Here is a 25,031-nt window from a genome sequence, read left to right as displayed (position 1 = left end):
TGCATAACCATAAGGGATGGTAAAATGGGAGCTAGAACTATATATATATATATATATGATATTGTTATGGAAGAAAAAAGTCTTGCTGTATACAGGCAAATGAGTCAAAGGAATTGATTATAGAAAGATATCTGTTGGTTCTTATCTACTCCAATTCCCATCACATATCCATATTGCCACTAGACTCCCACATTCCATCTGATCACCCGGGAGACATTTCCCCTGGTTTCTGATTGGAAGATTTAGGAAACCCCCCACAAGTTGCCCTTTCATCTTCTCGGAGGCAAATCCAGCCCCCTCCTTGTGAGCTGCAGGAGGCCCCTTGGCAAGGGAACTTATTTAGTTATACAGCACTGTTGGAAGGGGGCTGGATATGAGTCCGCTGGGCTTCTGTTGCTGTTTTTGTTGGTTTTGCGGACTGCTGTTTTAATCATTTGTCAGGATACACAGAGAGCTTTTTTTGTCTTGTGTACTCAAATGGAAATAAATATATTCCTGACTCTGCCAATGACCAGTCATATAATCCTGGACAAGCCATTTAATATTTCTGTCCACCAAACTTCCCCTCTGTAAAACAGCTCTAATCATGTTAAGCTTCCTCCAAAGGGTGCTGTGAGAATTAGTATTTGTAAATTGCTATAAAATGCTAGGATTGAATACCTACATTAGAACTGAGCCTGAACCAAAAGCCTGGACCTGAACATTCCTGAACTTCGTCAAAGTTTGGATCCAGATCTTATCTTTGCAAATCAAGCCCATCATTAATAGAAACACAAAATATTTCTATCTAGATATTGGTGTATCTTTTCTACAGAAAGAAACAGACGACTCACTTCCAATGTCTGGCCGTAGCTTTTTGTCATATTCCCTCAGCAACTTGTTTAATATGAGAGTCGCATCTGTGTCTTGAGTTTTTGGAGCTAATACCCATTTCTGGTTGCCTGTTACATCTTCATATTCATCCTCTTCAACCTTTCTGGAACTGCAATACAAAAATAAAATGTTATGTTACATAAATAAAATCTGAATTTACATTAACTAAATCTCAACAGGCACTCAAGAAGTTTGGGTTCTTTATTCTGTTTCAGCTATCTAGTTTTAGAAGTATTTTGTTAAAGGAGGCATTTATTGCCAGAAGTGAAAGAGACCTTGTAAGGGGCACGAACTGAAAATAATTATATAATCCATCTCACACCACTGATTTCTCACAGGAACTTCAATCTGTGGATTAATGCAGGGAGCAGACTAGATCACTTTTTTTGAAAAATCAGCAGATTAACTGATAGGTAACTGGTAACTCACTGGTGACTGGGTAACTGGTAACAGAATTCTAAGGTGGGTAAACATCCTGTAGTATTATACTGACTCCTTCAACACAGCTGATTCATCTCTTGCACAGCAGGCTAATAAGAATATTAAAAATTCAGCTCTTTTAATACTTCCTGATCATTTCATTCTATTAATAAATTATTACGCTATCAATGTTTTTTTTTAATTTCAGAACTTAATGCATTACAAGGGTTAGAATTAAGAAGATACTTCTTGAATGTAATATGAATTATCACAAGTACATAAATATGTTGCATAAGTCTCTTTGAATCTCAGAGTCCAAGCCATTCTGTTTTTATAGTTCTCTATTTTGGGCATTTCAGGAGCTAAGATTCCTCTTTCTACAAGAGGTAGATTATCTTTGTTACGTGACTAAAGCATTAAAATAAGTTGACAACTAATAATTGTCCAGAAACTTTAGCTAGTGCCAGTGGTGCTGGAACTAAGAGTGCGGGAGGTGCAGCTGCACCCCCTGGCTTGAAGTGGTTTCCATTATATACAGAGTTTACAGTTTGGTTTAATGGCTCTCAGAACCCCCACTATAAAATTTATTCCAGCACCTATGGCTAGCACAGAATGTGGCTGAACATACAGTACTGTTTTCACACATGGGAATCCATTTTCATCTGTCCTACCAGTTGCTTTCTTAGTGCAATGCAAAATGTTGACTTGAATCTCTAAAGTCTTATGGTTTGGGTTTCAATATCTGAGAGACCGCATCTACTTTATCCATCACATTTGAGAACATCTGGGACACAGACTCTCATGAGATTTTCATATATGCAGCTGGAAGAAGGATGATCTCAGTGGTGAAACTTTGGGCCTGATTCTCCATAGCCTTCTACTTTGCATATGCCATTCTGATTTGGTGTAATTTTACTCCCATTTTGCAAAGTGTGAAGGACTACGCAAGGTGCAAAGCAGTGGAGAATCAGATGCATAGGCCATATGTACATTAGAGATTTGCCCAGATTAGAGCTATCTGTAAAGCCGCATCAGTGCAAGCCCCAAATATAGACAAGGCTATAGATTCTTAAACTTGCTTTCTCCCATTCCTTCAGTACCAATTTCTTGATCTTCTGGGGCACATTGCAAGTTTAAACTCTTTGCTCAGGCTTTTTATGAAGGGATGAGTTGAATTAGGTCTAGAATTTATTTGTATTTCTTCTTTGGTGGGTTCAGGAGTACTTTGGGAGGGGTGTGGATTATTATTTTTATTGTCTGTGATGGGCACCATGTATAAATAGAAAAACATCCACAATTATCATAGTGAATAAAGATTTTATTCAGGGTACCATTCTCTGAATCCTTCAAAGAATATACCATATATAAAGGGGGGTTTTTTGGGCGGGGGGGAGCAGTTTTTTCCCTGTTCAAGTGAAGCCTATATAGAATTATTTCTAAATGGAGCTACTGGGAGTTCTATGTGTGGAAGACTTGTAGGATGAAGCCTGAAAGATATAGAACTAAATGTGGGAGAGGGAAGCATTTTAAATAATGAAACTTTATTTCCTGGGGCACAAGCTATAACTTTCAGCTCCTCTTGCTCATTGCGGTCACTCAATCTAAGGTTTTTTTTTTTCTTTCAGACTCCTGATAAGCCAAATATTTGTAATGCAACATTTTCAGAATGATTCTCAAACATTCTCTATTTTTAGATACACATTTCTTGGGTCCAGCAATTAATGATCTGCATTGTTGGGTGAATTATGAATGAAAACCAGGCCTTTTGGCAAATTCTGTCCTGAGCTGTACCCTTGCTATTCCATTAAAGGAATCAGGTTGCATGGGTGTAAATGAGGGCCATGTTCATTCTAGCACATTGATTTTGTATAGTGGTTCACAATTTAGATATTAGCTTCTTTAAAACTCATAATCAACAATAATCTAACACTTGCCAGATATTTTAAATCTTCTTCCTCCAGTAAATAGTTTCCCGGAAAGCTATATCCTGGAGGTTTGTGTTTTCTTCTCGATGCTTGATTGCAACTGGAGGTTGGGAGAGGTACCTAAATTTTCAGAGTAATTCATGCTAACTACAGTGATGTGCATTATGTATATATTTACAGGCACTTTTATTACCTTTATGTATGTGCTCCTAAACCAATAGGCTCCTACTAAGTATTTAGGATGCACTGTCATAGCTAAACTGCTTAGTCCCCACTCCCAAGAGAGACAACCATATTCCAAGACTTTCCAACAGCCACAGGAAAAGAGGGGCTGCTTTCTTCCTATGTTGAGAAATGGAAAGCAGAGCTGTCGCCCCTCCAAGTTCTTATTATGTAACACTCGCTTTTTTTTTTTTTTTTTTTTTTTTTTTTGGTTTTACTGTGAGAGGAGCAAACCAAACCACACCGTGGTGCACTCCCCAAGAAAAACACAACAGAGAAGGAAGCTTGAAATGCTATAGGAAGGCATTTTCTTTAACGGGTAAAAGTTGCCTGGAGCCTCAGTTTCTAGATCTTGCCATCTGCTCTGAAGAGCTGACAGTAATAAACAATGAGGTAACCATGGGCTGGGGTGGGGGAGGTTGGAGGAAAAATTGTGTCTGCGGGGAATGAGTGAGGTGAGCGGAGAAGGGGTTTGAGAAGCACTCTCTCTCCCCAGGGTTTGGTTTACAGAGAAAAAGTCTGAATGTCCACGTAATCAGGAATTCAGCATTTCAGGTTGGAAATGACTATGAACGAGATTGAGTGTGTGCGTGCGTGGGAGAGAAAGCGAGCAAGTTAACTCCCAGTGTGTCTGCGCCTTTTCACTTCAGTGTGCTGTGTTCAGGGGAGATGCTGGCAGCATTCCCAGCAGCCGGTCCATGGGAGACATAAGGGTCTGCCAGAAAGTTCGCCAGCGAGAAATGCTAGGCTGGACGTTGGAGTTGAAACTGAGAGTATGCGCGGTGCAGATTGCCCACCAGACCTGCCGTGTCAACGACAGGGTATTTACCCCAGCTCTCCTCATCAGAGTTTTCTGAAGAGTTCTTCATGTCCGTTTTTCTCCTCTTAGGTCTCAACCTTTGGTCTCTGTTGTAAGAACTGGCCAATCACCTACGTTTTCAAGTGTTGCACGAAATATTACAGATTAATAATAATCTACCAAGAGGGAGTTTCTGTCACTAAGGGCTTGATCCTGGGAGTGGTTAAGTGCCCTGAACTTTCCTTGGAGAGCCCGATTCTGCAACACTTGCTCACCTGAGTAACTCTTGCTCCTGCAGTTCTCCAATTCATTTGAGAACTCAAGTGAACAAGGGGTGTTCCTGTGAGGAAGGGTCTGCTGGAGATCAGCTCCCAGCAGACTAAGGAGGGGCAGACTTACAAAGTGCACAATCTCCGGAGGGCCAGGATGACATTTCCATAGTGACGTTTCCCCAGTGGATGGTTGTGTAATTATTAAGGTATTATCATAACCCCTTCATGCTATTATCAACAGAAAACCTCCCCGTGGATAACCTCAGAGGAGAAATTTAGGCAATAAAAACCGCTTTGATCTTGCCGAAAAAATCACCATCGCAAGAAATTCAGAGGACCTGTTTGCATCCGTTGCAGGGACAGAACTAGTGAAGCTTGCCTTTTGGTGACTTGGTCGTTGGCTTGTCTGAGTTACCTTTTCCTAGGCAGAGCTCACCTGCCTCCGGCCAGAGCATCCCGTCCTTCCCTCTCCTGCTTTCCTTGGCTTTCTTGAATCCTTGAGGCAGGTACTTTGAAGACTAACCCCCCGATTGAATGATACTCTTGACCAAGCCACACGCTGCATAGTACATAAAAGAACCGCGCCATGTCTATTAAGTGGGTACAGCTGCAGAGAGAATCCAGTTGGCAACCCTCGGGGCTCGGCTAATTCCAGAACAAGCGAAGTAATGGGGAAACTTTTCGCAGACCCAGGTGAAGCGGAGAGATTTTATCCAACTCCCTGGCAGAAGCCTAAGGATCTCCGTTTCTCTAGCCTTATATTACAATCCTGAGTACAAAAACCTGTCCGAGGTGACGGCTAATGACAGTGAAAGGAGGGATGGTGGGGGCTGATAGCAACTAGCTAGTTTAGCTACACTACAGAGCAGGCAGAATACAAATAGTGCAGAGGAAAACGGGGGCAAAAGAAAGGGGGGGGGAATAGCCTCCTGTGTCTCTCGGACTAAGTATTTTCCCAACTGTGCGTATGATATTTCAGCATGAGCAAGAAACATGACATGGAAGCATCTGGGAGGAAACACGGGAAGGGGCTGCACAGCGCAGACTTACCAGGCTTGAAACACTGCCAGGAGGAAGAAAAGCACCAGAAGCTTAGCTGACATGATCCGAGCAGGTACCAGGTGCAGCAGGACGGAAGAAATGATGCCGGACTTTCACACGCAAAATAATGAGGCGATGGGATACCGCTCGGATTCTCTCGCTCTCCTGTTGTATTCCCAGCTCTAGCTTGGGGGAGGGAGTGTGTGTGTGTGTGTGAATATCCCCTTTGCACTGCTCCAAAAACCCAAAGCCACACACCCAAGGAGACTCTCCCAGCTCCCAGTGCAAAGCCAGCTCCAGGGGCGGGTTAGGTGCTGGGGAGCTCCAGCACTTCCCCTCGCTGGCAGTCACTGGGCTGGAATAAGGTAGCGGCCCCTCCTGCTTGTCAGAGGTGTATTAGCCAGGCACCTTCGGCGGGGAGCAGCGAGCGAGACCAGGCACCACCAGGACAGCAGGCGCGGGGCGGGGGGGCAGGAGCGCCCCAGTGGAGACCCCCCCTCAGCCCGGGCCCTGCCCCGCAGCCAGGCGCGCTCCAGCCCGGACGCAGCGGGGCTGCGAGAGGTGGCTCAGCCCCCAGCCTCTGGGTCCCTGGCCCGGACCCACAGGTACCCCCGGCGTGGCCCGAAAGCAGCAGAGCCCGCCTCCCCCCACCCGCGGCTCCCGTACCGATAGGCAGGGGGGAGAAGGGAGAGGGAACTCCCTCCCTGGGGCAGTTAAATGACCGCCAGCCGCAGGCTTGGGCTCTGCCCCAGAGCCCCGGCGCGGCTGCTGGTGCTGGGCTGGCCGCGTCCCCGGTGGCGAGTTTGAACAACGGTCGAGGAGGGACCCAAGCCCAGCCTGGCGAGCCGTTGCTGTGGGTTTCCTGGCACACGCGGGGAGGTCTCTGACAGTTGCAATAATTATAAGGATGGAAACCAGCGTGGGGCGGGGAGGTTCAGATCCCCCCCCCCCGGCACAACTTGACGTGGAGCGGGTGTGTGCGTGTGTGGGTGGGTGGGTGGGTGCGCGGTGCAGCCGGAATCTGCCCTCCTCTGGGAGACAATTCCGGGGTAGGGGCCAACACGGGAACCCTTTGCTTTGCCTAGTGGTGCAGACAGGCGTACCCGCCCCCAGCCCAACCCGCACTTGGGAACTGTGGCCCCGGGTGGGCTGGGTTACTATTTAGAGCTGCGAACTGAGATCATTGATGTAGGTGGTGGTGGTGCATATTACAACAGACGTACCGTAAACACCCCAGGTCTCTGATACGTTTGCCATGGGTACGTCTAAATAATGTATTCTCCGCCATAGGGAATAAGTGTTCAGAAGCAAGTTTGACCCAAAGTGTTTTCAAGCCAACACGCATAATAGCTTGGACCTGAACAGCATGTGAACCTGAACCTGAAACTTGGACCTGAACACACTGCGATTAAAAAATATCGTGGACATGATTTTTTTATTTACTACTTCAGGTCTGTGCATCTCTCAGGTATCAGGCGAATAATACCCACCTTCCCTTGAAAACAGAACAAAAGCAGTCAAAAGATTTGATTTACATTACACAAATATAGAAACAAGAAATCTTGATAAAAATACATTATATATTCATTTTGTTGTGAAAGTAAATCAGGCATAATTTCTTCCTCCCCCCCCCCCCCGCGAGGGCTTCTAAGTGATCATAAATGAAAATGAAATGAAAAAAAAATGAAACCAAATAAAAAAGAGAGTTATATATTAAAGTGTAATCATGTGCTCATAATAACTTGTAATGTGAAGTCTAAAAATAGCTGCAGAGATAACTAGAAGGATTTTGTTCCCGAAGTTATTTATTATTGGAATGATACAGCTTAAAGGAAATTCACCGTGATCTGGGCACTTAACTTTCAATGGTGCACATTTCTGGAACCTATAGTTTCATTCGTCCTATTATACATTAGTTCTTATGTGTTGACTTTATCTAATTACATTGAATGCAAATTATTATTAATCACCTGTTATCAAATCTGTATCTCCCTCATATCGCCAGCAGGGGAATCCAGGCAAACTATGGAACCTCCTGTTCTTTGAAACAAGAGGGATCAGAAGTTCAAAGGGAAGCTTTATTTTCATTTTCAGTGCTCTAAAATTCCCCATACTGCTTATGTCATAGTGTAGGGCTTTGAAATGTTAATTTATGTTAAGAGCCCTCTTTTGCGATATGTTCATTTGAAAGGTTATCTGCAATTATCAACTTTTTTTAGGATAAATGACCATATTTCAGGTATTTAAAACAGACTAAGGTAGATTTATAAAGGCATGTTACTGAAGGAATGTATTTAGTACCTTTGCATAACTCATTGTTCGTAAACGGAACTATTGCTATCTTAGGTCTCAGTGAAAGTTGGCTTTTCCTTCAACAATGTAGTATATAATATACATTGTATTTGTCTTCCCTATTGGGAAGTATATTATCTAAAGTTAAAGTTCATCTTAAACTCCCACCTTAACGTTCCTGGCGATTTGGGAAGAGAGGCAAGCGTTATATAAACAACGGTTTTACAAATACCAGCCACACTTTCGCCAGCTTTAAGGACATAAGGAAATTGCATGGTAGCAGACTGTCCGAGGACGCCTGCTAAAGCGGACACGCTGCTCAGAAAAACCTGCACCGGAGCTGGACACAACATTGTGTGCAATTATTCACAGCAGTGAAATCGGGAAAAGCTGGCGCGAGACCTTGCTAAGCTGGTGTCCCAGCTGGAATAGGACAGGCGGGTGTTATATCATATGGGGCTGTCTCTCCGGGGATTTCCATTTGTGTCGGTGCGTTTCGCAAGTGGTGTTGTTGTTTTTGTATGCGCATGAGCAGCCTCTGCTCGCTGTTGTCGAGTCCCAACGCCTACACCCAGATTCAGCACCCGAGGCGCGGACAGCTCCCGGGGAGCCGCAGGCGGCTAGCGCGCGCGGCGTTTGCTGGGCTGCCTTCCTCTAGGTTTGTCCCAGTCTGCGAGCGGGCGGACGGCTAACTATACAGCTGCAAAAATGCCCTAACAATAGGAGAGGATCGCTGCTCGCAAGTCGCACGGAGCTCCAGGGTCCCACTTCCAGCGCGGGCTGAAGAGTTTGTCTTTGGGAGCAGCTAGTTCTGAAACCCCGAATGATTTCACTCTGCCCCAGGGGGGAGGGAAATGTGTCCGACAGCCGAATGGCTCTCTCGGGTTCACAGGCGGGAGTGTACCATCCCGAGGCTTCTCCTTCTTCTGGTGACAAGGAAGAGCTGCTACTTGCGGGATTCTTCGTGGCTGCAGGAGCCTCTTGCGGCTGCTCTGAGAAATACTTCTGGAGGGGGGCTTTGTTCTGCTTTTCCAGCTGAGCTCACCGGTAGCTTCGGCTAGGGGCAAGCCACGTGAAGCACTGGTTAGAGGCGATTTGCAAGCGATCCCAGGATAACGCCGGACCCTCCAGCAGCTGTCTGGAAGGCTGCGGTTTAATAGCAGGAGGCAAGTGCCCACCAGGGGAAAAGTGGGTGGAGATAGTTTTTAAAATGATGGGGAGTTTTGGTAAGGAATCCCGCCCTGCCACCCGCCACAGACTGAAAGAGGCCTAGCTCTTAAAGCTGAGGTATGGATCGTCTAGTCCTCACGGGGTCCCCTCTAGAAAAACCTGCAATCAGACAAAAGGTGGTTGCTTGGTCCATAGTGCACAAGTATGTCAACGGCCCACTTCACCTTGAGTGGCCCCTTCCTTTAGTGGAAGTCGTTAGCACATCTTCTATTTGTTCGCTTAGTATTTCACTGTGACCCTTTCCCAGACCTGGAGAAGAGCTCCTTGTAGCTAGGAAGCTTCTCTCTTTCACCAGCAGAAGTTGGTCCAATAAAAGATATTACCTCAGGCACCTTGTCTCTCTAATATCCCAAGAGGATTTAAATAGCTGGGCATCACCGCCAAACAATGGTGAAACCAACTCCTCTGTTTTCTGTCCAGTATAGCAGAGGCAGCAACTTTAATCTTATACAGCAGCACCTCTGGTGTAATATACCGCCTATAGAAAAGGCTCCAGTGTCTGTTTCTGGGTGAAGCTTGTTCCTGTAACTAATTCAGGGCCTGATTCACCACTGACTTGCTTCACTCCCATAACTCCCTCAAAACCAGTCCATGTACTGTCACCTAAAACGAGTTAAGCAGTGTTGAATCAGTCCCTTACTCCCCCCTTACCCTTTACACAGTACAAGCCAGCTAGCCTTGTCCACCCTCCCCATTCTCATCCCATTGCCTCTTCCATCCCCGTCTCATGTTGTCCCAAATGAGATTCTAAACTCTTTGATGCAGAGACCCTGTCTTCAGCCAAAAGTACCCTTAAAAGTTTTCTGGACATAGCTATGGTGGTTATGGGTGTGATTTTGATCAACATAGCTATGCCAGCCAAAGCCCTACTGTAAAAGCATAAAGGCACTTTTGCCTGTGTAACTTGTTTTGTTCCCTGAACTAGAATAAGCTATATGGGCAAACACACTTTTATGTGAGTATAGTATGTCTACTCTAGGAGTGTTTTACTGGTATATACCCGCAAAGCCCTTCTAGTGCAGACAAGGCCTTCACCATACAGTACAATGGAACCCAGGTCCTGACTGCAGCCTCTGGGCATTGTTACTGTAATACAAATAATAACAGTGCTGCGAATCCTAGCACATTTCTTCTGTTTCATTGAAATACACACGCATGTGGATCATTTACTGTTCCATTGCAGCAGCCTCAATGGATGCTAGCAAAGAAAGCAGACACCCTTCCAGCACACCTGTCCAAGTGTACAGTGGGGGTCTATCATGAAGAAAAATCCCTTCCTGGTATTCACAAATGATTACCTTGCACCCTGAAGCAAGATAACTGATTGCTGTTGTTAGGCGAGCGTATAGTGCTACAAGTGTTATAAATTATCATCAAATCAGCCAGCCCTTACAAAACTCCTCTTGTGGTGTTTAACTGAATGGCCTCCTGTGGTAATGAATTCCAGAACTCAGTTATAACTTCATAATGCTGTATTACCCATCCTTGGTTCTAAATTTATTGTAAGCAAGAGTCCCCTTCTTTCTGTAATAGAGAAAAAATAGACCTGATCCAGCTGTGATCCTGAACCCCATATTCTTCTCAGTGATATTAGTATGAGGTGATTATGACATAATTATGGTGCATTTTATGCAAGATATGTCATGTGAAATAACATTGAAAAGGTAGTGATTTGCTGAATATGATTATCCTATTTGTAGGCATGTATCATTTTTGTATCTGAACTTATGAATATTGACTGTCTCTGCATTTCTAATGTAGTTACACCAGGGGAACACCCACTCGACAAGATGCTTTTATTCTAGACAGTGGTTGGGAAACGGGCCCTTTAGGAAAACAGAAGTTTATCTCCCACCTGGGGAGCCTTCCTGAGAATGCTACAGACAGCCTCTGTGTAATGGCTACTATGATTCTACAAAGACATGATGTGACCACATTTCTCTAGACTCCATCTTGGGACATCAGTGTTTTTTCACAGACCCGGTCTGCGGACCAAGCTCTGAAACAAAGGGTTCCCACCATATGCAGGGGTGGCAGGTTTGTATAATTTAAGGTGGTGCCCAGAACAGTTCCAAGTCCCCCACCCCCCAACACACACACACACACACACACACCTGTCTAAGGCTCTGGGAGGAAGTTTGGGTGCCAGAGGGGTGAGGGGTTGGGCTCTGGGAAGGAGTTTGGGTGTGAGCTCTGGGCTGGGCAGGAGGTTGGGGTGTAGGAGGGAGTGCAGGGGGCAGGCTCTGGGAGGGAGAATGGGTATGGGGTGTGGGGTCTGGGGTGGGGGAGGGGGTTGGGGTGCTGCGCTTACCTTGGACAGCTCCTGAAAGCGACCTGCACCCCCCTCTGGCAGCAGCTCCTAGTCGGGGGGCCAGAGGGGTCCCCGCACACTGTTGCCTGCAGGCACTGCCCCTGCAGCTCCCACTGACTGCAGCTGGCAGAGTCGATGCTCAGTGTGGGGGCAGCGTGTGGAGACACACACATACACGGGGCTGCAGGAATGTGATGGCCGCTTTCAGAAGTGAAGAGGACAGGCAGGAAGCTGCCTTAGCCCCATTGCGCTACCGGTGGTGGCAGCGGGAGCCCCAGGCCCTTTCAAATTGCCCAGGGGCGGCAGGTGGGGCCGGGGGAGAGACCCAGCCCCAACTTTGGTGGAGCAGCCGGGCCCCTGTGCTCTCATATTGGTGGAGCACGGGCACCACAGGCCCATACAACTCGCCACCCCCGGCCATATGCAAAAGCTATATAAGGTGGAGAGTAACATCATCCGGTTTTTGCCCTAGCTGTCGCCTTCCTATGCAGTGGCTGGTCAAAGTGCCTGAATGTAACTGCAGCTGGAGGTGTCCCTACCAATATGTATGCTGGTGAAAGTGTAGGCTAGAGAGGGCTTTGCGCTTGTCACAGCAGTACAGTGTAAAAGGGAGCCCAGGTTAGTGGGCTAGGGGGGCTCAGTGGTACCCCAGTTCCATGTGGCACCCCTGGGGGGAACTCGTCACACCAACACCAACCAAAGTTTAAGGGAGTCTCTCTGTTGCTGTCAGTGGACTTTGGATCAGGACCAAAAGAAGGAAATGAGTATTTTACTCTACCATTTATAACATTAACTATCTCAGTCTAGTTCATGCTCACTTTTGTTCTTCCATACTGATTTCCTCTTCCTCGTGCATTTAACTACACCATTTGCCTTCTCTGGACCTATTCCAGATTTGCTATCTTAAAGTGAAGTGACCGCTATTAAAAACAAGACCCCAACGAAAGGACATACTATTGTTTTATTTAATGACATAGTATTTATAGTTCTTGTGATAAATGAAGGGGGGGTAGCTTCCTTTTATGGACACCCAGACAGCCAGTAGCTATAAAAAATCCTCTTAGTAGCTGTTCTCTAATTGCTCTACCTGCAAAGATTTAAAAAGTCTCACTGTGATGCATAGGTAAAAGGAAGTGAGTGGACGCCTGGCCAAAAAAGCCAATGGGAAGGCTAGAACTTTTTTAAATTGAAAAAAGACTCCCGTTTTGTCTGTCTGTGGTTGTTCTCCTGGGGAGAGGTGAAGAGGACAGCAGCTAAGCTGTAAGAGCTTGGGCCAGTTATGAAAAAACCATCAGTATCATACCTAGAAACTACTCATTTAAAACCCCAGATATGTAAGTAGATCAGGAAATGTCGAGGATGACGCGATTAGGTTTATTCCTTTTATTTTGTTATGGCTTATGGATTCCTCTGTGCTAACCCCAGGTGCTTTTGTTTTGCTTGTAACCTTTAAGCTGGTCCTCAAGAAAGCTATTCTTGATGCTTAATTCTTGTAGTTACTCTTTTAAAATCTAGCAATAGCCTGAGTTCCCAGATGTATTTTCTTTCTTTTTTTTATTAATAAAATTTACCTTTTTTAAGAACAGAATTGGATTTTTGTGTTTTAAGAGGTTTGTGCACATGTTGTTTAATTACCTGGTAGCAACAGCTGATTTTCTTTTTTTTTCTTTCTCAGCTCTTCCCCGGAGGGGGCGGGGGTGAAAGGGCTTGAGGGTACCCCCCAGGAAAGAATTCCCAAGTGCACCTTCCTGGGCTCTCAAAAGGGTTCTGCACTTGGGTGGTGGCAGCATCTACCAATCCAAGGTCAGAGAAAAGCTGTAACCTTGGGAGTGTACTACAAGCCTGGAGTGGCCAGTATTAATTTTTAGAATCCTTGCGGGCCCCCAGCTTCTGCACTCAAAGGGCCAGAGTGGGGAATAATCTTGACAGTTCTATATAATAAATTATATCTATTTTGTAATTTATCTTTAACTGCTGTTTCACACAGCGCAGATATCTTTTACTGAGCTACCAATAAAGATGCCAAATCTTTTATCCCGGCTAATGAGGCCGAGTCTGTGGCAGTTCAATGATGAGACAGAACACAGCTTTATGCAAGCAAGCAGGCTGGTCAGCTGAGATGGGCTGTTCTGCCCCCCACCTTCCACCTTCTCCTTTTATTATATTTCTCCCCCCTAAGCATTACACACTTCTACCACAAAAAGATACACAAAGGAATGTATGACGTTGATTAATATACTTATTTACCATTTTTTGTCTACTACAATCCTGGTTCTCAGGCCTTGAGCCCAGGCTAAGAAAGCTTCCCACAGTCACTGTCCCATAATCAAGTTCTCATGGTTCATATCTAGCCCTTGTCCTTGGATAGAGCAATGTGTGCATTGCTTCTACAAAACAGTCAGGGTGTGCCCTGCCTGCTTCCAGGTGGAATAACTAAACATGAACCCTTCACGAGTCTAACTCTGATACATTCCCACCTCAAAAGCCTGTTGCCGTAGCATCTCAGGACCTTACAGATGTCTTTTAATGTCTTTAGTCTCAGAGCACCCCTGCAAGGGAATGACATGGTGTTATCCCCATTTCACAGGCGGGAACCTGAGATTCAAAGAGACTTATCCAGAGATCATAGAGCAGTGGTCCCCAAACTTTTCAGGGTCACTTCCCTCCTTACCCCTGTTCCCCCGCTGGAGCCAGGGCTGGGGCTCCCAGGGGTGGAAGTGGACAGGGGTAAGGGGAAGAGGCTGCGGCTGCAACTGGGGGCAGGTCTGGAGCCAGGGCTGGGAATGGAGCCAAGACCAGGGGCTGAGGCTGGGCTGGGGATGAGTCTGAGGACAAATCTGGGAATGGAGCCACAGCAAGGGGGTGCGGCTGGGCTTGGGGTGGGGCTAGGGCTGGGACCAGGGCCAGGCTGGAGTTGGAGCTGCAGCTGGGCTGTGGTCAGGGGCCATAACTGGAGTGGGGCCAAAGCAGAGCTGGGGGAGGAGCGAGGCTGGGTGGTCCTCCCTCCCCACCCCCAGAGGGGGTGGCCCAGGGCCTGCCATGCCCCCCCAAACATTCCTAATGTCTCTCCTAGGGGGGTGCACCCCTCATTTTGAGGATCTCTCTCACAGAGGAAGTCTGGGGAAGATGAAGTAACAGAACCTTGCTCTCTTGAGCCCCAGGCTAGTGTTCTAACCTTACACCACAGCCCATCAGCCTATATGAAAAGTTTGAGCTTTTTTCCAAGGTGTATTATTTTAAAGTTTCCCAAGTGTAAATTTCATCTGTCCATTTGGAGGTTCTTGCAATTCTTCAAACTCTCAATGACTTAGCACCATCCATAAACTTTCCTAATTTTCTTAAAGTGAAGTGACTGTTCGTCACTAACAGATTAAACACCACTGTAGGCAGTCTCTGTTAATATCTCTCTCCCCTATGGTGTGGTTATTAATTGTTTTTGTCCTTGTACATATTCTCTTTTTAATGCTCAAGACTTTGTCCTCAGACCCCAAGATATTTCCTCTCTCACTCCCACCAGTATTCTAATATTAAACACCTCTTACCTTTCTCTAGAGGTAAATCCTCTCTAAAGCATAGAGGGGGTAGGAGAATGCAGTTCACACCCATCCACCCATATATTTTAAACATCAACCAAACTCCTAGAAACTTTATACTAAAAAGAAACCAGGCAAAGGGCTCAGTCCTGCAAACACTTGATCACTTGAGCAACTTTACGCATGTGACTAGTTCCATCTAAGTAAAGGCAACTATTCATCTAAGGAAATGTACTCAGAGAGGTAGGTATTTGAACTGAGTTTAAGCATGAGAACCAAAAAGTGTAAGTGATCATTCAACGTAATTGTGAGGAGCCCAAGAAAGGATAATTTAAAAATAATCATCTTTCACCAAAGTATCAAACTGAGCCTCTTTTTATAACATAAGAATTAGCACACCAAAACAAAAAGACCTCTTTGGACCCCACTCACTCCTGCACAGGAATAACCCACATAAGGGAGAGGAAACATTGGAGTTGCCACTCACTGAATATCCTACTCGTTCTTCCATTCCCTTTGCTCCCAGATGTAGTAGAGCAACCTGGTGCTCAAAATATTGGGCACCAGGAGAGAGGATGCACAAGACCACACTGTAAGGAACACAGAAGAGTAAGAATTGAGAGCACATGTCACTTTCATTCCACCTTCCTCCTCCCCAGTGGTTGCAGCTATATGCTGAAAGAAACAGGGTACTCCTTATGTCTAGGACCCCTTAAATGCATGACGTTTGCAGGAGCCAAGGGCCAGCCACTAAAACCACCCTATCTTTCCAGTTAAAACACTGCAGAGTACACAGCAGAGCAGGATATTGAATCCTGGTCACCTGTGTTTCAGGCTACCACCCTAACCACTGGACCATCTTCCTCTCCACTGTTTTTCTGATAGCTTCCACTCTGCTCTTTGGCTCTGTTGGCTCTTGCTGGTTCTGAGAGAGCACAGTTCCTGAAGTTCATCCTGGAACCTCCCTAAAGATGCGATCCTGCAACACGGATGGTAGAGCAGCCAAAATTACTACCCCTTTTGTTTATAATCTGCTGTTTACCTTCAGGAGTTTTAGGGTGGTGAAATGGGGGAGAGATGAGGAAGGAGCCAGAGAACTCCAGACACTTCTCCAACCCCTGGCCTGTCCATTACCTCTCTATGGAGTAGAATCCTTAAAAAGGACTTGCCAAAAATTGTTAGGGAAAGGAAAAGCCTGCAGTACGGGTTGGGCAGAGCCTCCCCAACACACACATTCAGAATGGACTCAGGGCCTGATTCTGCAAACATTGCCACGTCATGAATAACTGTATTTACATATTCCGTAGCTCTACTGGCATCAGTGAGAGGACTCGTATCCACAACATTATTTCTGTGTGTTTGCTTGATTAGGTCCTTAGCTGACTTAAAGCTAAAAATTCAGTATGACAAAGTTTTCCCAAAACAATAAGCCAGAAATGGAGGACATTTTGCAACCAAGTATTGAATGCATTTTTTTTTATTTAAACATTAAGAGTAAATTACAAAAGCTACTGGAGCAATGGAGCAGTCATGCCAGACTTCTAAAAAAAAAGTTGAAAACTCAAATTACACTTTCTTATTCATGGTTGAAGCAAAACACACGGGCAGCAGCAAGGAGGTTATTGAAAAGTTTCAGGCAAAGACCAAAATGCCCGTATTGTCTCTGGAAGACCTGGCTGTCATGAAGAGTGGTTTTCTTTCTCTGACAACCCTTTTTGTGTTGGGTGATTGTTTTCTTGTTTTTGGGAATAAGAAATAATCATTATTTCAGAGGCATCTTTGTTCATACAACATCATCTTCTTCAATGGAAGATGTTGGCCAACCTCTGGTTATGTTACCCTAATGAAAGTATATGTTAAGGACATTAATGTTTTATCTGCACAGTATGTTCTTAGTCTATTTTTAAAGATACTTTTGTGCAATGCATGCCTAAGTTTTGCAATAAACAATGAGAATTACCAGAGAAAAATGTAGTTGGAGTGTGAAAAAACTAACTCTTCCCCCCCCCTCCAGCATAAGATTCTATCACCTTTATTTACATTGAGTAGCACCTTGCTCCTCAAGCAGTCCCACAAAAATCTATGACCCAGATTCTCAGGTGGTGTAAATTAGCATAGTTCCATTCAGCACTAGGTACTATGTCAATTTCTACTGGCTGAGAATCTGGACTGATGGGGTGAGTTGTGGAATAAGGTGCTACTTGGAGAGAGTAAGGGTGGTGGAATGTGACTCTACATGAGAATTATTACATTTACAACCTGCATTATTCACGGTACCCTATCAGATGACAATAATGGAGCATTTCTGTAAAATATAGATTACGCCTAAGTATGTATGATGTACATTGGACATATAAAAACTTCAGATATGTAATACACTTGAACAGTTAAAAATATAACTTACTTTATTTATAAACTATCAATGTAAGATACTGTGCAGCATAGAAGCCATGTTCTATGTCTTCACTTCTGTTCTTCTAAAAAGATCAATGGCTGTAATTATTAATGTCACTGTCTCTGAAACATCTGATGTTACATGTAGAAACAATCAAGGCAATATTATTTGTACATATTATTAAACATGCAAAAACTTCCTGAAGAATATTGCTCAAATATAGAAAGTTTTCTGGACTTCATATTCTCCGTGGTAGTGTTTGCTTTATTAATATGGCTCACGTGTGGTTTTGGAGTCCTTCAGGTTATTTTGGAGAAGTAGCATCTTTAATAACGGGTTCCCTATTCAAATACGTGGCCCAATAGACTAAATTAAAAGTTCCAAACAATACTGGAAAAACTATTCGGGACATTTTGTCAATCTTACTGATGCTGTTATAAGTCTTTTTGCTTTCAGCAGGCTTTTCTTCTGCAGATTTCACTGCAACAGTTGCAGCGCTTGAGATGACTGACGGGGCTGAGTCCTTTGGTACGTTTGGTATGGGGGCTGTCCTTCCAGCACTGTAAGCATTAATTGATTTGTTTCCTAGTAATTGACGTTCTTTCCTCTGTAATATAAATAAGGAAATGCCATTTAGTGTAGAAGGCAGGTGAAAACGTTTTCTCAGGGATTAAACAAAAATGTCAGTTTAGTCGTCAATCACATAAACTGTTCACTAGCTGTTCTCATTTCAAATCCCAACAAACTGTTTATGTCCTGATCTTGCTGCCCTTACTCAGACAAAACTTCCACTGACGTCAGTGAACGCTGAACAAGGCCTGCAGGACTGGGTCTCAGACTAGCATGTCAATGAGCAGAATCCTTTATCAATGTGATCCTCGCCCTGGGTCAGTGCTTAAATTGTGCCACGCTTGCCAGGGCTGAGCCCCAGCACCTCTGTGCTTGCTGCATTAGGTCTGAAAGTGGAAAAAAAACTGGTTGAGCTCCGACACGCAATTGCTTGAACCCAGGCACCTCTTTCATTACAAATTAAACACTACCCTGGGTTTGCACAAGTAAATTTAAAAACCATGAAAAAGAAAAGTTTAGCTACTGGTGATGTCCCAGGGTTCCAGGATGGCTGCCAAGTCACTAACATCACATCACTGACAAAAGGAAATAACATGTGGAGAGGCCTGGGGTCCTTTGTAGCTTTTGGCTTGGTATTTAGTTATTTCACAGGGGATTGATGTAAGGTATATTGCCTGGAAATAGGATTTTTCTTTATGGGATCATTTGAAAAAATTCATTAGAATAGCCCTTATTCCTGACAATAGTCACCAGTAAAGTTCCCAGTAAAGTCCTGATGCTGAAAATACTTATACATGTAACTTTCACATGGGAGTAGTCTCAATGAAGTTGATAGGATTACTCCTGTGAATAAAGTTATGCTTGTAAGCATTAAATAGTCTCAGTATTTGCACACAGGGCCTACATTTGTAATAACTCTGGCTATATTGCAGTTGAAATGTTCATGGTTTCATACTGTTTTTTTGTTTGTGTTGCATTTATGGTGATTATTGTGGGATCCTGATTCACTGAACTCAATGAGAGTTTTCCCACTGACTCAATAACAGCAGGAATGGACTGTCTATATTAATTTTATGCTACCTTTGTTTAAATTCTGAATTTCACTGAACAAAATCCATAGTAATTAGAGCTATTAAAGCTGTAACTGATTTTTCGTATTGGCGTTGGGACTGTAGGAAAAAAATGGTTTCAGGTTGATGCAAAAAATAAAACAGTAGATGCTATCAATGAAATGAAAAAAGTTTGGGGTTCTTTTTAACCTTTTTTAAAAAAAACTAAGCATATTTTGAAAGGGAACATGGTTCTGAAATGAAAACATGCTTGTTTTGAAGACAATGAAACAAAGCGTTTTGATTTTTTTTTCAGCTGAAACTATTTGCCGAATTCAGAATGAATTTGTGAACAGTTTTGGTCAACTTGAAATTGCATTTTCAGTGAATAAAATATTTGCCCCAAAAGTTTTACCCAGCTCTAGTTGTAACATACATTTAACTCCCTCGCAGTCATACTTCCAAACACAGATCAGTTCATATGTACAGTAGAGATGAATGTTTCCTATTCTACCCGACAGCATATGCATTAAAAAAAACCCAGCATGCCCTGCAAGTTATCATTTGAAGAGCAGTGACAGTGTGACATGAGTGAATTAAATCCATTTTTATGGAGCAGTGGCAAATTGTACAGTCAGTTATTTGTGCTGTGCAAGGTAACTGATTCTTATTCTAGTCATTCAAAAAGTATAAATTAAGAACCTTGATTTTTGCAGCTTCCAAAGCTTTTTTGCCATCCCACGCCCAGCTTCTCTTTGTAAAATAGTTGACTGTTGCAAATTCAATCAGTGCAGAGAATACAAAGGCGTAACACACAGCTATAAACCAGTCCATTGCAGTCGCATAGGCCACTTTTGGCAAGGAGTTGCGGGCACTGATACTTAAGGTGGTCATGGTAAGGACTGTAGTTACTCCTTTAAAAAGAAAAAAGAGTTAAGTTTAGGGTTCTGCATGAGACTTGGAATGTTTTGTGACTTAGGCCCTGATGCCTAAGCAGTCGTAAGGAAATAACTGTTTGTATAACATTTTAGAAGTGCATGGTACTTTGGTGATCAATAGAAAAACAAGGTCCCTGCCCTGAGGACCTTATTTCTGACTTCTGGGGCACCCAGCTCATCTTCAATTTCTACATATTGAAAGAACATTTTAAAAATTGTATGCATAAAGATTAGTGGTGTTAATCAGAATCTTACTTATTTTATTCATTCATGTTGATATGTGGTACGTTTATAGCAGCCCTCATTTATAAAGAAGTACATTACAAAATCTGCTATCTGTGTACTGAGGAATTATTGTAATCTTTGGACTTTCTAATACTTGCAGGGATATGTTTGTGGAAAGATCCATGTAAATCCTATAATCTTTTTCCTTCTGGATTTCAGCCAATATAAAGCATGAACTTTGTAGAACAACCTAACAATTATCACAGGTAATAAAGAGAAACTTGGAAGTCACTTTACTAAGATTGTAATAACTAAACTAATTAGCAGTAACTGCAGTAATAAGGCAAGATTTCAATATTCAGAGATAAAAAAACAACATAAATTATTTTCAATAATTAATTCCCAACAATTGTAGGTGTCTGATCCTGCTGCCACTGATATTAATAACAAAATTGTTACTGATTCCACTCAGAAAAGTCTTCGCCTTCCAGTTTGTACTCAAAGGAGTAAATTCTACTGTCAGTTACACCTGTGTAAATCCCAAATTTCCACTGATATCACGGGATTTTAAAAGGTGTAACAGAATGGAAGTAGGTCCCCAATCCTTTGGCATCATGGTAGGTAGTCTCTGTGTTGTCCTGGCCCATCTCATACTACTGATTTTAAAGCAAAATGCCTGACTGATGTCAGTGGAGAGTTCTGTATAAAAATCAATAGCAAGATTTGGCTCCCTGTTACTAGTGGGAAAACTGTCTTTTGGACAAAACTGATTTTTGCACTCCTCCCTTTCCCAGCCACTGCGTTTTCGTAATGCATCAGTCTTGGGTGTTTACTTCCTGCTTACAAGCAATCTTCTTGTGATAATTCAAGTTGTTTAGCGATCCCAAAAGGATTTTACTATTAAACATTCTGTAATATGGATACAGTTTGTAAATGAGTAATTATATTAATTTGTATTGATGATAATAATACCCCTATTATGATCAGTACAAATTAATTGGCACTAATTAACCTCTTTTATGATTCATCTAGATCAGCACCTTGAAACACAGACACACTAAAACTTTTGAAGAGAAATCAGTGTTTTCATTGCTGTGTCTAGAGATGTATTAACCCCTCCCCCATTAAAATAAAAACACACAGATTTTATTTCTTCTTCCCTCTTCCCTCACCAACCCACACTTAATTCTTGTGTAATTTTCGTCAGTGCTGAATCAAAGGACTTGGAAACATGGTAGGAAGAGAGCCTATGGTTTAAATTGGTTCAGAAGTAGGGGGAACTGAAATCACCAGGAATAGAAATAGATCATAGTAAACTATTATTTCCTTATACAGTCACCCCTTTGAGTAAGACAATCCTTTCATAACCACCACAAAGAAGTGAAATACTCACCGAAGACAGTTCTAGCAGGAACAGACTCTCTGTTTAGCCAAAAGGACACTTGCGATAAGATCACGGTCATAACGCATGGAAGGTATGTCTGGATGACAAAATAACCAATCTTTCTTTTCAGGTGAAAATGTGCAGTCATAATAGTGTATTCACCTAGAAGGAGAAAAATGCAGTGGTGGGAAAAAGTCAGACCATGCCTGAAACTGATGGATCCTGCTGATTTCTGTGCCCAAGTCCTCAAATTCTATCACCAAATGAGAGAACACACTCAGCCATTTCCACTGCACCAAAAATGTCTGGTCTTCCATGCAGCCTAGCTCTGCAATGCTGGAAAAACCAGGATCCGGAACATACATCCTGCTGATGTTTGTACACATGCCTCCAGAATGACACTGCATAATTAAACAACACAATGAACTGCTCCTACTGTATTAAAAAGTTTCAGAATCTGGCATGTTCCAGTGCCACAAGGCTGCAGAAATTTGGATAGGTGACATGAATTCTGTTAGATCTGGCCAATTTTTGAGTCCTGGGCCCCAAATTCCACCACCAAAATAAAGAGTAAATCCAATTGGTCTTAGTGCATCAAATAGGTCCAGAACCAACACATTCCAGCAGTACAATGCTGCAAAAAACAAGATCTGCTACTAGGATCCAACCTGATCCTGACAATTTTTGCAGCCAAACCTCCAGATTTCTACTAAGGAAACATGACCAGACACTCCTACTACATTGAACATGTCTAAACTATGGCGTGTTCCAGTCATGCAGCACTGCAAAAACCTGGATCCAGAATTTGGATCCCACTGACATTCCACCCCACGATCACAGAATACTTCCCACCACTCCTAGAGCACCACACAATTTGGCATGCTCTAGCACCAGAGCCCTGCAAAATCCTAGATCTCAGACACGGATTGTGATGGAAAGTTTGAGCTGTTTTGTCAGTAGGCAGCGGTGCATGAAGACTACTGCAGCCTATCTTTAGCTAGCACTGGAGACAGTCTACATTCTTTTTTACCATAAAGTTGTAGCTGTTGCTAGCATCCATTTTGCCTCTATCTCTGGCTGACTAATCGGGCATGGTTTCTGAACAGAAACAGCAGAATTTTGTCAAAGTGCCTAAGTTTCATGCTCCAGAGAGCTTCAGCTTTGATGGAGCAGACTGACCTGACTGGAAGGATTGATTTACAGGTTTTGCATTGCAACTAAACTCCAGAAAGAGAAGGGTCTGGTACAGTTGTGTTCCTTAGTCTATGCTACGGGCAGGGAGGTGGAACCCATCTTTAAATCCTTCGCCTTTGAAGAGGAGAGCCACACTGTGGTGCTGGCTGTGCTTGATGACCTCCATGTAATGTGGCTGATGAGTGAGCCTGTTTCTACCAGCATGTCCAAAAACCTGGGGAGTCTGTGGAATTGTTTATAAGAGGCTTGTATGACATGGTAGAAAACTGATATTGAAGACAAAATGGAAGAGCACATGAGAGACAGAGTACTGACTGGCATTTTAGACAAGGGACTGACAGAGAAACTGCAAATGAGGGAAGATTTAACCCTTCACACAGTAGTAGAAATAGCAAGATAATTGGAGACTATTAAAAATCCAAATAGAGGCCAGTGGCCACCAGAAAGAAACCTAGAGGAAGTAACTTACAAACAGAATCACAATAGGAGATAGAGAACGACTGCAAAAAGCAATTATAATTAATCCTCAAAGGCAATGTGGGGTGAGCCCTAGGCAAAATATAAACACTTTTCAGACTAGCTGCACAAAATGTGGGAAAGATCACAATACAAGAGGTGATTGTTTAAATAAAGGAGGCAAATGCTGTAAATGCACAAAAATTGGCAATTTCCCATTTAGCCAGAGAGAAAGAGCTAAACTGACTCCATTCATCACACTATTTGAGACATTTTGCTTTCAAAGATTGCATTTCAGGATTACTAGTGTTCCTGAAAATTTCCCAAGAAAGATGGCAAAGCTATTAGAGAACATAAATGGGGTCGTCCTTTTTAGGGACAACACATCAATGGAAGAACATAACAAAATCTTCAGTGAAGTCCTGACCTAAACCACTGAGACCTGACTCAAGCTAAATAAAGAAAAGTGCGTTTTCCAAAGTTAATTTTTGGGCCAGTTAATAAACAAAGATGGAATTAGTCCTATCCCCGAGAAAGTAAAAGTAATTAGAGAACTGAATCCACCAACAAATGTACCAGAACTGAGACATATACTGGAGATGGTAAACTATCATGGTTGATAGCTGCAAGACTTTTCTACAGTGACAGAACCACTGAATGAACAACTAAGGTCCAATACTTCCTGACTCTGGGGCCCAAATCAGGAGACTGCCTTCCAAAGGGCAAAGAAATTATCTTTAGAACTGAGGTAGTTAAATTCTACAATGGTCAGTGCAGATATCAGTAGCTATGGCCTCGGTGGTGCGTTATTGCATCTACATGGATCTGAATGGAAACCAATTGCATTCTGCCCTCATACACTTACAGAAGAAGAAAAATTATATGCATAGAATGAAAAGGAGTGCCCGGCAAGTGAATGTGCATGTGAGAACTTTTTACAGATACATGTGTGTGAAGAGACTCGAATAACAACACCTATACCCGACAGATCCTGGAAAAGGCTAGCACCAAATTTGTGCAAATTTAGAGGATATCATTAGTTGTAGTGGATTATTTTTCTAGATATATTGAAATAATATATTTGAAAGATACAACAAATTGTAGTGTTATCAAGAAATAACAAGCACATTCGCCAATTTTGGTATATCAGAACAACTAGTGACAGACAACACACCACAACTGAACTTCAGTCATTCCAAACCAAATGTGGTTTTGAACTGATCACTAGCAGCCCACATTACCCACAAGCAAATGGAGAGTCTGAGAGGGCTGTACAGATATCCAAGAAAATATTGAAGCAGGAAGATCCATTCCTTGCTCTACTGAGCAACAAGTCTCTACTGTTAGTAGCTACTGGCTATAGCCCTACCCAGCTCCTGATGGGAAGGAAACTCAGGACTGTTCCAACCCTGGAAAACAATCTAGCCCCAGAGTGGCCAGACCTGAAAAAAGTAGCCAAATCAGATCAACAAGCAGAAAAAGCTTATGAACACTTTTATAACTGATGACAGGTTTCAGAGTAGCAGCCGTGTTAGTCTGTATCCGCAAAAAGAACAGGAGGACTTGTGGCACCTTAGAGACTAACAAATTTATTTGAGCATAAGCTTTCATGAGCTACAGCTCACTTCATCGGATGCACTCAGAGAATTGCCTGTTTGTGTCAAAGTGGATAGAGTAGAAGGATGGAGAACTCCAGCTGTTGTAAAGGAAAAGAATACCTTGCCCTGATTATACAGTATTGAGACAGACCATGGAGAGTTCAACAGAAACCGTCAACATCCTCAGTTTGTTCTAGAGGCTGAACAATCCACTGAATAAACTCTACAAAGTGCAGGAGTGGAATTAGGAGAAAAAGATTCACCTATTCCACACTTGCCAGAGACAACCCTTGTAAATAGAAGT

General features: G+C 43.3%; 2 protein-coding genes across 10 annotated transcripts in view; both read right to left on the bottom strand.

Annotated features, from left to right (window-relative positions):
- GABRG3 (gamma-aminobutyric acid type A receptor subunit gamma3) overlaps nt 1–6,509 on the bottom strand; it is a 569,219-nt gene extending 562,710 nt beyond the window's left edge. For 3 of the 4 annotated variants that reach the window (XM_048858893.2, XM_048858908.2, XM_048858887.2), the window contains exons 1-2: nt 5,562–6,503; nt 834–982 (exon numbers count right to left, since the gene is read on the bottom strand). In XM_048858893.2, the coding sequence (XP_048714850.1) occupies nt 834–982; nt 5,562–5,614 (202 nt within the window). In that variant the 5' untranslated portion in view covers nt 5,615–6,503. Of the gene's footprint in view, nt 1–833; nt 983–5,561 lie in introns of all 4 variants that reach the window. The other variant, XM_048858899.2, reaches the window with a different exon arrangement.
- Nucleotides 6,510–16,377: 9,868 nt separating this feature from the next.
- GABRA5 (gamma-aminobutyric acid type A receptor subunit alpha5) overlaps nt 16,378–25,031 on the bottom strand; it is a 92,420-nt gene continuing 83,766 nt past the window's right edge. For all 6 annotated transcript variants that reach the window (XM_048858861.2, XM_048858868.2, XM_048858839.2 and 3 more), the window contains exons 8-10: nt 21,489–21,641; nt 19,635–19,846; nt 16,378–17,920 (exon numbers count right to left, since the gene is read on the bottom strand). In XM_048858861.2, coding sequence (XP_048714818.1) covers nt 17,618–17,920; nt 19,635–19,846; nt 21,489–21,641 — 668 coding nt within the window. In that variant the 3' untranslated portion in view covers nt 16,378–17,617. The remainder of the gene's footprint in view (nt 17,921–19,634; nt 19,847–21,488; nt 21,642–25,031) is intronic.

Source organism: Caretta caretta, chromosome 1, assembly GCF_965140235.1.
Source record: "Caretta caretta isolate rCarCar2 chromosome 1, rCarCar1.hap1, whole genome shotgun sequence".
Classification (NCBI taxonomy): Eukaryota; Metazoa; Chordata; order Testudines; family Cheloniidae; genus Caretta; species Caretta caretta.
This window is presented reverse-complemented; position numbering and strand designations above follow the sequence as displayed.